The sequence below is a fragment of the Panulirus ornatus genome, chromosome 13, assembly GCF_036320965.1.
Source record: "Panulirus ornatus isolate Po-2019 chromosome 13, ASM3632096v1, whole genome shotgun sequence".
Taxonomy (NCBI): domain Eukaryota; kingdom Metazoa; phylum Arthropoda; class Malacostraca; order Decapoda; family Palinuridae; genus Panulirus; species Panulirus ornatus.
Window position 1 is genome coordinate 45,511,998 of NC_092236.1, and position 16,310 is coordinate 45,528,307.

At 40.3% G+C, this 16,310-nt stretch overlaps 2 protein-coding genes across 2 annotated transcripts; both read right to left on the minus strand.

The window, feature by feature from the left end:
• Positions 1-556: 556 nt before the first annotated feature.
• Positions 557-6,423, minus strand: LOC139752616 (uncharacterized). Its single transcript, XM_071668371.1, has 3 exons — positions 6,391-6,423; positions 1,615-1,755; positions 557-1,063 (listed from the first exon to the last, which is right to left on the minus strand). The coding sequence occupies exons 2-3, from the start codon at positions 1,753-1,755 to the stop codon at positions 626-628; spliced, it is 579 nt and encodes a 192-aa protein (XP_071524472.1). The 5' UTR covers positions 6,391-6,423; the 3' UTR covers positions 557-625.
• Positions 6,424-13,552: 7,129 nt separating this feature from the next.
• Positions 13,553-15,564, minus strand: LOC139752617 (uncharacterized). The gene is made up of 3 exons (XM_071668372.1): positions 15,442-15,564; positions 14,638-14,778; positions 13,553-14,106 (listed from the first exon to the last, which is right to left on the minus strand). Exons 2-3 carry the CDS (start codon positions 14,776-14,778, stop codon positions 13,663-13,665), a joined length of 585 nt encoding a protein of 194 aa, XP_071524473.1. The 5' UTR covers positions 15,442-15,564; the 3' UTR covers positions 13,553-13,662.
• Positions 15,565-16,310: the final 746 nt, after the last annotated feature.

Genomic DNA, 16,310 nt, shown 5'->3' on the forward strand with positions numbered 1-16,310 from the left:
CATGTACCCATCCATCATCCTCAAGAGACAGTGTTTCTGATAACCATTTGTTTCCTAAATACTTCTTATCTATTGAACAGTTGTGTCTGTAATTGCCTATCTGTGTACTCTTTTGGCGTCTGATAAGGCACAGTTTACTTACTAGGAAACATAACAATTGATTCATTATTTACATGTCCTAAGGATCCTGTTTTCGGGATACCGCTGCATCAGGAATGACCTACAATCAGAAGCAGGATATGCAAGACTCCTTCGGTATATGAAGATCCTTCACTCGTGAGTACTCCTTTTCGTCCAGTGACGATCATACAGTCTCGCCGAAGGTGACTTTTCACTCAGATCGTAACCACATACAGGTGGAGTTCGCCAGCAAGAACACGCTGATATGATACTTATAAAACTAAATCAACAAGTATTGCAAGAATGATCGATCATGTACTTGATAAATTTAGACATACACGATTATCCAGGACTTAATTCTCTTTAGAGTCCATCTATTTTTATGCCTGTAGCAGGTAGATGTACAAGACAAAACGGGAAAATAAATGTCAGTGAAACTTTCTCGAAACTTTATTATATACAGATGACGTTAGAGATCGCTTGAATTTGCTGCGTGCCCAGTACTTCAGTAGCCGTAGGCAGGCTTGGGGCAGACGGTCTTGTAGCTCTGCTGAGTGTGGGTGACGGTGTGGTACTCTGGGACCACTTGGGTCTGGTACTGGGTCTGGTACTGGATCTGAGTTGTGGTTACGTACTGGGGCTTGTACTCTGTTTTGTACACAGTCTCGTACTGGGTTTGAGTCACGTACTGGGTTTGGTATTCAACTTGCGTGACGTAAGTTGGGACAAGTTGGGTGGTAGTGACGTACTGAGTCTGGTACTGGGTCTGGTATTGGGTCTGGACCTGAGTCACATATTGGACCTGAGTCTTATAGACGGTTTGGGTGACGTACTGGGGAACATATTCGGTCTGATACTGGGTCTCGTACTGGGTTTGGTACTGCGTTTGGTATAAAGTGGTGGGGATAACCTGGGTCTTGTACACAGTCGAGTACACAGGGACCTGTATGATGGAACAGAAAAAAGAGTGCAGTTAGTCGGTGTCTCGTATATAATGTGCTCAGCTCATCAAAACAGTTTCCTCTCAGATATATGTAAGATTTTTCCTAATACAACCTTCATAGCCATCCATCACTCAGTCGATAGACTTACTCCAACATGCCATCTTCTTTCTCTCTCTCAAAGTCACTTCGCAGCAGTCGATCTCTTGAGGTGTAAGCACTCACTCGTTGGACCAACTCAGAATCCCATGATATTAAAGAGTCACATTCATACACAGACCTCGCAGGCCTAAAGTCTAAGCGAGGTGGTCTGGCCTTAATGCTACTGAGAAAGATGCTGTCCTCTTAAAAGTAGTGGCTCCCTTATACTAACCTGTTAGTTTTATTCAACTATTAAATTCTTTAATTTCGCCCTTCAACTGACTTGCCCTAAGGTTCTAATCTCTGGAATCCTGTCTACTACCAGCCTGTCTTGGTGTTCTAATTCCTTAAGTCCTTCCCAATCATGAACTGTCCTAGGGTTCTAATTCCTTATGTTTCGTACAATACTGACCTGCTGGACCTGCGTCTTATACTGGGTGACATACTGGGTCTTGGGGTAGCAGGGGGCTGGACGAGGATAAGTGGGCTCTGCCGCCACCAACGCCACCACAGCCAACACCACTAACGCCACACGGACACAGGCTGACATCATCTGGCAGTAGTGTTAAGAGAAAGCGAGATGAGTGATAAAGCATTCGAAAAGCTAAGTCAATACAAATAATATAATGATGGTTATCTGATAGTCTTGTAAGTGTCTGGGATGCTCTGTTTTTGGCACATCTGTTTTGTCTTCTCTCAAATCTTCTGTTTATATGGCGCTTTACAAAAAATTTTTGTGTTACCTCATTCATCGCGGTGAAGATTGGATGATATCTTAAAGTTGGCTTTTTATAACATCTGATATTGAAGAAGATAGAGATCATTAGTGATCTACATTTGTTTCTTTTTTCTTTTCTTTTTTTTTTTTGGTTGTTACGTAGCAATCGACATGGCACAAGCAGAACATACCCTAGTCGCAGGAAAACTTGGATGCAAGGAATAAAGTGAGAGAAAAAAGTAGTTAATCAGAGTTGTGCAAGTGTATGCAGATGAGAATCAAAGGAAGAAAAGTTATAGGTAGGAAGACAGATGAAAGGAAGAAAAACATTCCATAGCTTAGTTGCTCGGGGGAAAAATGAGGTAGCATAACGGTCAGTCAGTCCTCGAGTGGTTGGCCTCCACACAAAACTACAGGAAGCAGCAGCAGGATCTCTGCCTCGAGTCCGAGCCTTGTGGGCGGAGAAACATTTAGACATTTCACGAGAAGTGTCCAACATGATACTTAAAGAATTAGAGAGATTCCAAAGCAGCAATATCGGAGGTCACTTACAGGGATAGGTGAAGAGAAGTGATACCCAGAGAATAAATGGGACGGGAGTCTTTAGATTTCACTGGTTAATACAGAGTTAGAGGAAGATGCACCTAGGTGGGTGCAGAATACTGCATACTAGGACAAACCCTACAGAAAATAGATAGCTATCCACACTAAATACACCTCTATCACCTATAAAATTCTCCCAGCTTTTGAGAAGCCGACTCTATGATAAAGTGTATGTGAAGTTGCCGGGATAGGTTGGAGGGTTTGGTTATGCTCAACATGACCAGTATATCATTATTGGGATGAACTGTAAAATGAGATACAACGAGAAATGGGTTTGAGCACCATTGAATTCAAGAAGGTTATTGTTTCCTCGTTCTGAGAAATTTTATTAACAATAAAGTTATCTAATTTGTATAGACCATCACTATCTAATTGGCGAAATATGATCAGTACGCAAAAGAGAACAAGTATAGAAAGATTGTCCAAAACATGTTATGGACAATCACATGTTTACCAAATGGCGTCCTAGCTTCGTCTCTTCGATGTATATCAACTGACTGTTATATTTCTCTCTTGTGTCTCCCCTGATGATGTGATTATTACACGAAAGTGCACTTGGGAACTTTTCGTGTTTCTTTTTCCCCGTGCACTCATAGGAATATATATATATATATATATATATATATATATATATATATATATATATATATATATATATATATATATATATATATATATATATATATATATATATATATATATATATATATATATATATATATATATATATATATATATGTGTGTGTGTATATTATCCCTGGGGATAGGGGAGAAAGAATACTTCCCACGTATTCCCTGCGCGTCGTAGAAGGCGACTAAAAGGGGAGGGAGCGGGGGGCTGGAAGTCCTCCCCTCTCATTATTTTTTTTTTTTTTTAATTTTCCAAAAGAAGGAACAGAGAAGAGGGCCAGATGAGGATATTCCCTCAAAGACCCAGTCCTCTGTTCTTAACGCTACCTCGCTAATGCGGGAAATGGCGAATAGTTTGAAAGAAAAGAGAAAAAAAAAAAAAATATATATATATATATATATATATATATATATATATATATATATATATATATATATATATATATATATATATATGTATATATATATATATATATATACCTTTCTTTCTTCTTTCATACTATTCGTCATATATATGCTTGATAACAAAGTGAGAAGGTTAGGGAAAATGATTTGGTAAACAGAGAAGAGGTAGTAAAAGCTTTGCGGAAGATGAAAGCCGGCAAGGCAGCGAGTTTCGATGGTATTGCAGTGGAATTTACTAAAAAGAGGGGTTGACTGTATTGTTGACTCGTTGGTAAGGATATTTAAAGTATGTATGACTCATGGTGACGTGCCTGAGGATTGGCGGAATTGCTTGCATAGTGCCATTGTACAAAGGCAAAGGGGATGAAAATGAGTGCTCAAATTACAGAGGTATAAGTTTGTTGAGTATTCCTGGGAAATTATATGGGAGGGTATTGAGTGAGAGGGTGCAGGCATGTACAGAGCATCAGATTAGGGAAGAGCAGTGTAGTTTCAGAAGTGGTAGAGGATGTGTGGATCAGGTGTTTGCTTTGAAGAATGTATGTGAGAAATACTTAGAAAAGCAAATGGATTTGTATGTGGCATTTATGGATCTGGAGAAGGCATATGATAGAGTTGATAAAAATGCTTTGTGGAAGGTATTAAGAATATATGGTGCCGGAGGTAAGTTGTTAGAAGCAAAGTTTTTATCGAGGATGTAAGGCATGTGTACGTGTAGGAAGAGAGGAAAGTGATTGGTTCTCGGTGAATGTTGGTTTGCGGCAGGGGTGCGTGATGTCTCCATAGTTGTTTAATTTGTTTATGGATGGGGTTGTTAGGGAGGTGAATGCAAGAGTTTTAAAGAGAAGGGCAAGTATGCAGTCTGTTGTGGATGAGAGAGCTTAGGAAGTGAGTCAGTTGTTGTTCGCTGATGATACAGCGCTGGTGGCTGATTCCGGTGAGAAACTGCAGAAGCTCGTGACTGAGTTTGGTAAAGTGTGTGAAAGAAGAAAGTTAAGAGTAAATGTGAATAACAGCAAGGTTATTAGGTACAGTAGGGTTGAGGGACAAGTCAATTGGGAGGTAAGTTTGAATGGAAAAAACTGGAGGAAGTGAAGTGTTTTAGATATCTGGGAGTGGATTTGGCAGAGGATGGAACCTTGGAAGCGGAAGTGAATCATAGGGTGGGGGAGGGGGCGAAAGTTCTGGAAGCGTTGAAAAATGTGTCAAAGTCGAGAAAGTTATCTTGGAAAGCAAAAATCGGTATGTTTGAAGAAATAGTGGTTCCAACAATGTTATATGGTTGCGAGGCGTGGGCTATAGATAGAGTCGTTCGGAGGAGGGTGGATGTGCTGGAAATGAGATGTTTGAGGACAATATGTGTTGTGAAGTGGTTCAATCGAGTAAGTAATGAAAGGGTAAGAGAGGTGTGTGGTAATAAAAAGAGTGTAGTTGAGAGAGCAGAAGAGGGTGTTTTTAAATGGTTTTGTCACATGGAGTGAATGAGTGAGGATATATGTGTCAGAGGTAGGGGGAACGAGGAGAAGTGGGAGACCAAATTGGAGGTGGAAAGATGGAGTGAAAAAGATTTTGAGTGATCGCAGCCTGAACATGCAGGAGGGTGAAAGGCGTGCAAGGAATAGAGTGAATTGGAACGATGTGGTATACCGGGGTCGACGTGCTGTTAATGGATTGAACCAGGGCAAGTGAAGCGTCTGGGGTAATCCATGGAAGGTTTTGTGTGGCCTGGATGTGGAAAGGGATCTGTGGTTTCGGTGCATTATACATGACAGCTAGAGACTAAGTGTGAATGACTGTGGCCTTTGTTGTCTTTCCTAGCGCTACCTCGCCACATGCGGGAGGAGGGTGTTTTCATTTCATGTGTGGCGGGGTGGCGACGGGAATGAATTAGGGCAGACAGTATGAATTATGTACATGTGTATATATGTATATGTCTGTGTGTATATATATATATATATATATATATATATATATATATATATACGTATACGTTGAGATGTATAGGTATGTATATGTGCATGTGTGGACGTGTATGTATATACATGTGTATGTGGGTGGGTCGGGCCATTCTTTCGTCTGTTTTCTTGAGCTGCCTCGCTAACCTGGAGACAACGACAAAGTATAGTATATATATATATATATATATATATATATATATATATATATATATATATATATATATATATATATATATATATATATATATATATATATATATATATATATATATATATATATATATATATATATATATATATATATATATATATATATTCCTATGAATCCACGGGGAAATATGACACGATAAGTTCCCAAGTGAACTTTCGAGCAATGATCACATTAGAGGGGATACAAAAAGAAATATATGTTGATATACAACAAAGAGACGTAGCTAGGACGCCATTTGATAAACAAGTGACTGTCACTTGTTTACCAAATGGCGTCCTTTGTTGTATATCCACTGACATATTTCTGCCTTGTATCTCCCCTAATGATGTGATTATTACACGAAAGTGCACATAGGAACTTATCGTGTTTCATATCCCTGTGGACTCATAGGAATACACTTGATCACGCGTAAAATTGTGATCCTTTCCAATATATATATATATATATATATATATATATATATATATATATATATATATATATATATATATATATATATATATATATATATATATATATATATATATATATATATATGAATATATATATATATATATATATATATATATATATATATATATATATATATATATATATATATATATATATATATATATATATATATATATATATATATATATAAATAATCTTTTAGAAGTTTACCTTAGGAGCTGTTTCCTTCACGATCCTAAGCAGTGAACTGACGATGAAAGCGAAGACACCGGTATATATACTGTAGATCCCCTCTGGGACGGATGGCCTGTCACTGGGTTCACACGGTGCTGAGTCCATAATTCGACTTGAATTTCCTGTTACTTGGTCCAGATTTCCCCCGGAAGGAACTACGGAAATCTTGTTGCGTCTTCAGAGACGACATCTACCGCGATTTGAGAGACGTGACAAATCCGGGAAAGTTACGTATCATCTTTACGAGGATGTGGCAACACCAGAGGTAACACGTTACTGGAAATCAAGAATGCAGTGATCCTCGACTCTATGGTAGCTTTGGCCAGAGGCTCCCCTGTATTCTTGTTCCGATAACATGGATATGTAATATGGATGCAACTGATAACAGCGTTGTATAATCTTGTTGATAGTAGTATATAGGTCTTAATGACCCTCCCTCTCTCCCTCCCCCTAAGTCTTCCATGTCTGCAAGTTTACTTTATCTAATTATATAAAGTTCATTCTCGAGAAAGATATATTTATGATCACATTCCATAAAGATAAGATAGATAATGAATAATAAGTAGATTTTTTTTCTTTGCTTTGTCGCTGTCTCCCGCGTTTGCGAGGTAGCGCAAGGAAACAGACGAAAGAAATGGCCCAACCCACCCCCATACACATGTATATATACACGTCCACACACGCAAATATACATACCTACACAGCTTTCCATGGTTTACCCCAGACGCTTCACATGCCCTGATTCAATCCACTGACAGCACGTCAACCCCGGTATACCACATCGATCCAATTCACTCTATTCCTTGCCCTCCTTTCACCCTCCTGCATGTTCAGGCCCCGATCACACAAAATCTTTTTCACTCCATCTTTCCACCTCCAATTTGGTCTCCTCCACCTCCGACACATATATCCTCTTGGTCAATCTGTCCTCACTCATTCTCTCCATGTGCCCAAACCATTTCAAAACACCCTCTTCTGCTCTCTCAACCATGCTCTTTTTATTTCCACACATCTCTCTTACCCTTACGTTACTTACTCGATCAAACCACCTCACACCACACATTGTCCTCAAACATCTCATTTCCAGCACATCCAACCTCCTGCGCACAACTCTATCCATAGCCCACGCCTCGCAACCATACAACATTGTTGGAACCAATATTCCTTCAAACATACCCATTTTTGCTTTCCGAGATAATGTTCTCGACTTCCACACATTCTTCAAGGCTCCCAGGATTTTCGCCTCCTCCCCCACCCTATGATCCACTTAAGCTTCCATGGTTCCATCCGCTGCCAGATCCACTCCCAGATATCTAAAACACTTTACTTCCTCCAGTTTTTCTCCATTCAAACTTACCTCCCAATTGACTTGACCCTCAACCCTACTGTACCTAATAACCTTGCTCTTATTCACATTTACTCTTAACTTTCTTCTTCCACACACTTTACCAAACTCAGTCACCAGCTTCTGCAGTTTCTCACATGAATCAGTCACCAGCGCTGTATCATCAGCGAACAACAACTGACTCACTTCCCAAGCTCTCTCATCCCCAACAGACTTCATACTTGCCCCTCCAAAACTCTTGCATTCACCTCCCTAACAACCCCATCCATAAACAAATTAAACAACCATGGAGACATCACACACCCCTGCCGCAAACCTACATTCACTGAGAACCAATCACTTTCCTCTCTTCCTACACGTACGTACACATGCCTTACATCCTCGATAATAACTTTTCACTGCTTCTAACAACTTGCCTCCCACACCATATATTCTTAATACCTTCCACAGAGCATCTCTATCAACTCTATCATATGCCTTCTCCAGATCCATAAATGCTACATACAAATCCATTTGCTTTTCTAAGTATTTCTCACATACATTCTTCAAAGCAAACACCTGATCCACACATCCTCTACCACTTCTGAAACCACACTGCTCTTCCCCAATCTTATGCTCTGTACATGCCTTCACCCTCTCAATCAATACCCTCACATATAATTTACCAGGAATACTCAACAAACTTATAACTCTGAAATTTGAGCACTCACTCTTATCCCCTTTGCCTTTGTACAATGGCACTATGCACGCATTCCGCCAATCCTCAGGCACCTCACCATGAGTCATACATACATTAAATAACCTTACCAACCAGTCAACTAATACAGTCACCCCCTTTTTTAATAAATTCCACTGCAATACCATCCAAACCTGCTGCCTTGCCGGCTTTCATCTTCCGCAAAGCTTTTACTACCTCTTCTCTGTTTACCAAATCATTTTCCCTAACCCTATCACTTTGCACACCAGCTCGACCAAAACACCCTATATCTGCCACTCTATCATCAAACACATTCAACAAACCTTCAAAATAATTTTCTTATTTTGTTTTCCTTTATAATGAATTCACTAGGAATTTGGAAAAGTATTTGGTATTTCACCACAGACATAGAGAGAGCAGTATTCTGTATGTAAGTCACTTCTATATATATATATATATATATATATATATATATATATATATATATATATATATATATATATGTTTGAAGGAATAGTGGTTCCAACAATGTTGTATGGTTGCGATAGATAGAGCTATGGATAGAGTTGTGCGCAGGAGGATGGATGTGCTGGAAATGAGATGTTTGAGGACAATGTGTGGTGTGAGGTGGTTTGATCGAGTGAGTAACGTAAGGGTAAGAGAGATGAGTGGAAATAAAAAGAGCGTGGTTGAGAGAGCAGAAGAGGGTGTTTTGAAGTGGTTTGGGCACATGGAGAGAATGAGTGAGGAAAGATTGACCAAGAGGATATATGTGTCGGAGGTGGAGGGAACGAGGAGAAGAGGGAGACCAAATTGGAGGTGAAAAGATGGAGTGAAAAAGATTTTGTGTGATCGGGGCCTGAACATGCAGGAGGGTGAAAGGAGGGCAAGGAATAGAGTGAATTGGATCGATGTGGTATACCGGGGTTGACGTGCTGTCAGTGGATTGAATCAAGGCATGTGAAGCGTCTGGGGTAAACCATGGAAAGCTGTGTAGGTATGTATATTTGCGTGTGTGGACGTATGTATATACATGTGTATGGGGGGGGGGGGGGGCCATTTCTTTGGTCTGTTTCCTTGCGCTACCTCGCAAACGCGGGAGACAGCGACAAAGTATAATAAACAAAAAATAAATATATATATATATATATATATATATATATATATATATATATATATATATATATATATATATATATATATATATATATATACAATTTTTCGCGTGATCAAGATATTCCTATGAGTCCACGGGGAAAATGAAACACGAAAAGTTCCGAAGTGCACTTTCGTGTAATAATCACATCATCAGGGGAGACACGAGAGAGGAATATAACAGTCAATTGATATACATCGAAGAGACGAAGCTATATATATATATATATATATATATATATATATATATATATATATATATATATATTTATATATACATTCATCTTAGCATACTTGATAGCCGTCTCCCGCGTTAGCGAGGAAGAGCAAGGAAACAGAAGAATAGGCCAACCCATCCACATACACATGTATGTACATAAACGCCCACACATGCACATATACCTACCTATATATTTCAACGTATACCTACACAGACATATACATATATACACATGTACATATTCATACTTGAGCCTTCATCAATTTTCGTTGCTACCCCACCACACATGAAACAGCACTCCGCACGCGCGCGCGGGCGCAAGGTAGCGTTAGGAAAAGACAAAAAGGCCACATTCGTTCACACTCAATCTCTAGCTGTCATATGTAATGCATCGAAACCATACCGCCCTTTTCACATCCAGGCCCGACAGACCTTTCCATGGTTTACCCAAGACGCTTCACATGCCCTGGTTCAACCCATTGACAGCACGTCGACCCTGGTTATACCTGGTTATATATTCGATTCACTCTATTCCACGCACACCTTTCACTCCCCTGTATGTTTAGGCCCCGATCGCTCAAAATATTTTTCACTCACTATTTTCACTTATATGTTGTTGTTAGCCGCTCCGAAATCCATGAACAGCCTCGAGCAGATGATATCTTGTGGTAAGTTGCCTGCCAAGTTAGCGGTGTGTAAAAATCTTAATGAAAGTGACACCGCCGTCCTTGCAGGAAGCTGCAACTTATCACGAATTGTGGATTTTCCCACACACGGTCAGGACACCCTTGACCTCATTTTACTCAGTATGGGCCACCAGTACCTGTCATTCCAGTCAGCATCGCTTACGTCGATCGTAGTAAAACTTTGTTTTATGGCTCCTTTCCTCAACTAAGATCACACGGAGGAGGTCGAATGCTAAGACATATGGGCTCGCTACTGGTGTCGCAATAATTCGCTTCGGACTTCAGATTGTTCAGTACCATCGGACTGAAGTACTGAGCGTGGATAAGGTAAGAACGAAATGGAACTATGGCATCCGCACCATCACAAAAGCTTCTACCCAGAGATGTTTATAAGACTCCATCCAGATGACGTGACATGGATCACACACCATGGCAACGACACAGATAAGGTCTTCCGCAGGAAACTGACTAACAAAATATGCTCAGCAAAGAAGTCGTAGCGGCTAACCAATCTCCAGCAACACCACAAAGCACCAGGTACCAGCGTGCGACACGGGGGAACTAGAATAATTCAGCAGTTCAATTAGGCTACATTCTTTTCCTTTCTCTGTGTTACACATTTTCTTTCGTCCGAAATTACTTTTTTTCGGCCTACCTCAAAAAGTTGATGAATTTTCAGTTTTTGGTACTGGATCTAGACATTTCTCTAAAAATTTTGCCTCAAGAATGAAAATAATTACTTATATTTCAACAAAGAGCAATCTTTCGTCTTTTAATAACGGACGTGGCATTTCGGGTCATCGTCGGTTTCATAAATAGATTGCCGCTTCCGATGGCAAAAGTAAGAAAAAATGGCTCATTGTTGAAACAAAAGTAATCGTATTCATGACTTGGGATAAAAATCAATTTCGCTTGGAAATTGTATAAATCAAATGCGAATAATTGAAAAGCCAAACCACTTGCTGATATAGATCGAGAAACGTCTTATAGGATTAAAGAATAATAATAATCTTAAATCTCCCCAGTGAAGAAGCTCAACTTGAATTGACACCAGACTCTCGCCACACACACGCCACACTCCACCCCGAACCATTCTCTCCAGCCCTAATACCCACCCGGTGAGTCAGTACACGACTCAGACACCCAGACGGTTATACAGTCGTAACGTCTAACGCTCCACAACACCTCGTGACTTACCTATGAAAATACTCGTGGAATTCTTCTCCCTTACACTAGGGAAACTCGCCATCCCCATTATTGATGCTTTTTTCATCAGTAAAAATTGCCCGATGACTGGACGTTATAGACTTCTTTTGAATAGCTAAGTCAACAAGCTCACAAGCTCTCGATTACTTGCGACCTTGTCATCACCCCTGCCTAGCTTACGCTTTGAGAGATTTCTGTTTAACCACGCTTACACCCCAGCAGCTTGGAAATATGAAGCCATTACTCATCAACACCTACCTCATCATCTGTCTAGACGAAATATATCGCAAAATATGAAGACTCAACTTCGCTGACTTCACTAAAGTTTTCTATCTGATCATCTACAGCTATCATCTACATAACCATGATTATAATGCAATGGAAAAGTTGCATTTCATGGTTTCCAGACCTCTGTAGTGAGGAGAGTCTGCCAGAGTGTTTGTTCTCGACGATCCACCTCTACCTTCCAGCCCTTCACTTGTGGGATCCCATAGAACATAAGGACGAGATCCTGTGTTTCCTTTGTCTTATAGATGATGCCCTGATGGAAACCCCTGCACAATGAAACTATATTGAAGACCTTTCCATTGATGTTAGCAATGACAACAGATTTCATGACTACAGCGCTCTCCAGAACACTCCTGCCAGCCTCTCGTCCTGTACCACCTCCGTCCAGTTCAACATGAACCATACCAAGATTGTGATCATACAGAACACCCTCCTCGTTCTCAGGTCTCTCACTCCCTCGAAAGACTGACTAGCCCCAAGTCCCTTCCAGGTTATACGGTCTACGTTACTTCTCTGTGTTATAATTGATCCTTGATACTCCCTGCAATTGAACATATGGGCATCCTCACAGATTCCATTACTCCCAACTCACGTGTGTTTACCCCGCCTGGTCATCTCCCTCGCCCACCACACAACACGGAATTCTAAAAAAAGTTGCAGAAAAATGCATGGCAGATCATCCTCAGTCCTTGCCACACCATATCTCAAGAAGGCGCACCATTCGCTGTTGCTTCCGACTCTCACCAGCAATCATTTAGACTTCACCTCACCACTTTCACCTTCTGCCACATGACATTCCTTTTGTCTCTCGCCTGCAGGCGGCACCGCAGACGCGTCGATCCCATCGGAACTCGTTCATATCGCTACAGAGACAGTCTCATCCTAAACCATTGTGAACATCAATATTTCATTAAAGATAATTGTGCAGTCTCAGGACGTCGTATCATGTGAATGATAAAACATATGCTAGATATAAATCTACCAGAAGAAATGACCAATCATCCTGCGAAATTCATAAGAAACTCTGCTCCATCCGGAAAAAAAGTTTCTATATTAAGAACTAGATTTCTTATTGAATAGATTTCAGGACTGAGTCAAAGACAATTACGTTGTAAGGAATCTACAAGATTATCGTAGTGTCTTCTTCAGTTCATTACCAGTTTCTTCCAGATTATCTCTAAGATCTCTAATTCGAGAATGGATTTTACCTTTACAATTTACCTTTACATATTTCCCATCAGTCTCCCGGATTCATCACAAGGATTACGCATACGTGTGTCAGTAGTTGCTCATCTCTGTGTGCCCATTTGATGTCTGTTTAAGATCCAGACTTTTCTTACAGGCAAAAAATGTATAAATTTCATGGTAATAAAACTAGATTACCTTGTAATCGTAAAAAGATGGTATTCCACATTAGGGTTTTCAGCTACACCCTATTTTCTCAATTCTAATCCTCATGAAAAACTATTTTCCATCGGAGCACTGCAAGGTAAACAAAAGATATGAAAGGGAACATTGGATTTACTGAAACATTGTCCACGTTTCTTTATGCAGTTTTATTATATACATTTGGACTGAGATACGAATGTTATGAGCGAACATTCAATAAATACTTAAGGAGCATCTCTCAACGTGTTGAGGGGCCGGTCCTTCAATAACCGTAGCCGTAGGCAGGCTTGGGGCAGACGGTCTTGTAGCTCTGCTGGGTGTGGGTGACGGTGTGGTACTGGGGCACCACTTGGGTCTGGTACTGGGTCTGGTACTGTACCTGAGTTGTGGTTACGTACTGGGGCCTGTACTCTGTTTTGTACACAGTCTGGTACTGGGTTTGAGTCACGTACTGGGTTTGGTATTCAACTTGGGTGACGTAGGTTGGGACAAGTTGGGTAGTGGTGACGTATTGAGTCTGGTACTGGGTCTGGTATTGGGTCTGGACCTGAGTCACATATTGAACCTGAGTCTTATAAACGGTCTGGGTGACATACTGGGGAACATATTGGGTCTTGTACTGGGTCTGGTACTGGGTTTGGTACTGCGTTTGGTATAAAGTGGTTGGGACAACCTGGGTCTTGTACACAGTTGAATACACAGGGACCTGGAAGATGGATATATCATGTAAGCAATTTACCAAAAAAGAAAAAAAGAAAAAAGAAAAATGTATATCTTTTTTTTCAAGTTTTTGTTCATGTGTTTGGAAATCGATTATCCAGCAATGATTCAATGAAGCTACCCCACTCTCTCACTTCTGATTTTTTCCTCAGTGGTTACAGCATCTCATCCCTTGAATCCTTAATGCAATCTAGGTTATCATGGCTTAGCAACCCATCTTTGAAAACTGCTCCACCATCTCATACCCTGGGTTCCTCAGTACTGTCCCTCAGGTTACGCCAATGTAAGTACATCTCTGAGTCTTCTTCAGTATACGATGTGATAAGCTGGAACTGCTCTAGCAACTAATCCCTTCTTCGATGCACTCTCCAGCACAGACTTGCTGAACCTACATTAATATAATCTTTAATCTTCTTTAATAACTGGTTGTCCTACAGTGTTTTCCATCCAGTGTCATAAATCTTCCTCTAGCAATACCATGTTGGACCTGACTCTTGGACCTCCCTTTAGTACTGACCTGCTGGACTTGCGTCTTGTATTGGGTGACGTACTGGGTCTTGGGGTAGCAGGGGGACGGACGAGGGTAGCTGGGCTCAGCCACCACCGCTGCCACCACAGCCAACACCACCACCGCCAACCGAGCACAGGCAGACATCATCTGGCAACAGTGTTATCAGAAATCACAGTAAGAATATCATCTGGGATCTCAAAGCAGTTTACATGATATAGCTAAGTGCAACTGAGGAGTTATCAGTGGGCTGAGATGAACAAAGTATTCAGAAATATTTACGTAATGAGGAATATCAATTTTTATGTTGGTAAACTGAACGAGATTTATTACGTTATACGTCGCTGTGACAGTAGGAGTGACTGATCTCTTGGTGATCATCATCTGATGTTTCTCGTACTGTAAGAAGAAAAAAAGAAGAAAAGAAAAGAAAAGAAAGAACATTGTTCAACGAGGATTCACGGTGTATAGAGCTTTGTCTGGGTTAGTGACCTTGCAGGTGAACGCGCAGCCATATCTTTGCAAAAAATAATGCCAGAGGTAAATACACTTTCTACCTCTGAACTCCTGACGTCGATGAGGATCAAGAAAAAAGATGTCCGGTATATTGCCACGACCACAACATGATGCAGGATCTACCAGAGCGACCTGCTCGGTACTCAAGTTGTTGCCTTCAGCACAGCTACGAAAGGCACACATATATCAATTCCTTTACACTTTTGAGTTTGTCCGTATTCTATAAAGTTGTGAAGTTGGCTTCAGTAAGATGGACATGGCAATCACTCTGAACAAAATACAACTCGGGTGTTTTACCTCTGGGCCTGTTTCCTCAACGATCCGTAGAAGTGGACTGGCGGTGAGAGGGACGGAGGCGGTATTTATAGTGCTGGCCTCCTCAGTGATAGCCACCTTCCTTCACTGTTGACACACTGCGAAAGGTCAGCCTGTTTGAGAGGCCCAAAGCAGGTTTCTGCTATATTAGCAGCACCGGAATATCATTTCACTTGACATATTTCCTTCAATGACATCCATGATCAGACATGGCGAAGTAAAACATAGTCCTTGTCATGATGTGAGTACTTTAATCATTAAGAACTGGGACACGTAGTTAAGCTGATAGCATTCAAGGTTGATTGATAAATGGGTACCTGACGCATTAATGAACTCGGGGAGAATTATTGCCCTATTCTCCTTTCACAGGATATGGCTATGATTGAGGCATATATTTTGCCTGTATAATGTCGGTCAACATTTAAGAAATATATATATATATATATATATATATATATATATATATATATATATATATATATATATATATATATATATATATATATATATATATATATATATATATATATATATATATGTATATATATATATATATATATATATATATATATTTTTTTTTTTTTTTTTTTTTTTGCTTTGTCGCTGTCTCCCGCGTTTGCGAGGTAGCGCAAGGAAACAGACGAAAGAAATGGCCCATCCCACCCCCATACACATGTATATACATACGTCCACACACGCAAATATACATACCTACACAGCTTTCCATGGTTTACCCCAGACGCTTCACATGCCTTGATTCAATCCACTGACAGCACGTCAACACCGGTATACCACATCGCTCCAATTCACTCTATTCCTTGCCCTCCTTTCACCCTCCTGCATGTTCAGGC

Coding starts and splice junctions, on each gene's coding strand:
- LOC139752616 (XM_071668371.1), bottom strand. CDS start 1,755: ATGATGTCAGCCTGTGTCCGTGTGGCGTTAGTGGTGTTGGCTGTGGTG. Junction 1,064..1,614: donor ATAAGACGCAGGTCCAGCAG/GTCAGTATTGTA, acceptor TCCATCATACAG/GTCCCTGTGTACTCGACTGT.
- LOC139752617 (XM_071668372.1), bottom strand. CDS start 14,778: ATGATGTCTGCCTGTGCTCGGTTGGCGGTGGTGGTGTTGGCTGTGGTG. Junction 14,107..14,637: donor ACAAGACGCAAGTCCAGCAG/GTCAGTACTAAA, acceptor TCCATCTTCCAG/GTCCCTGTGTATTCAACTGT.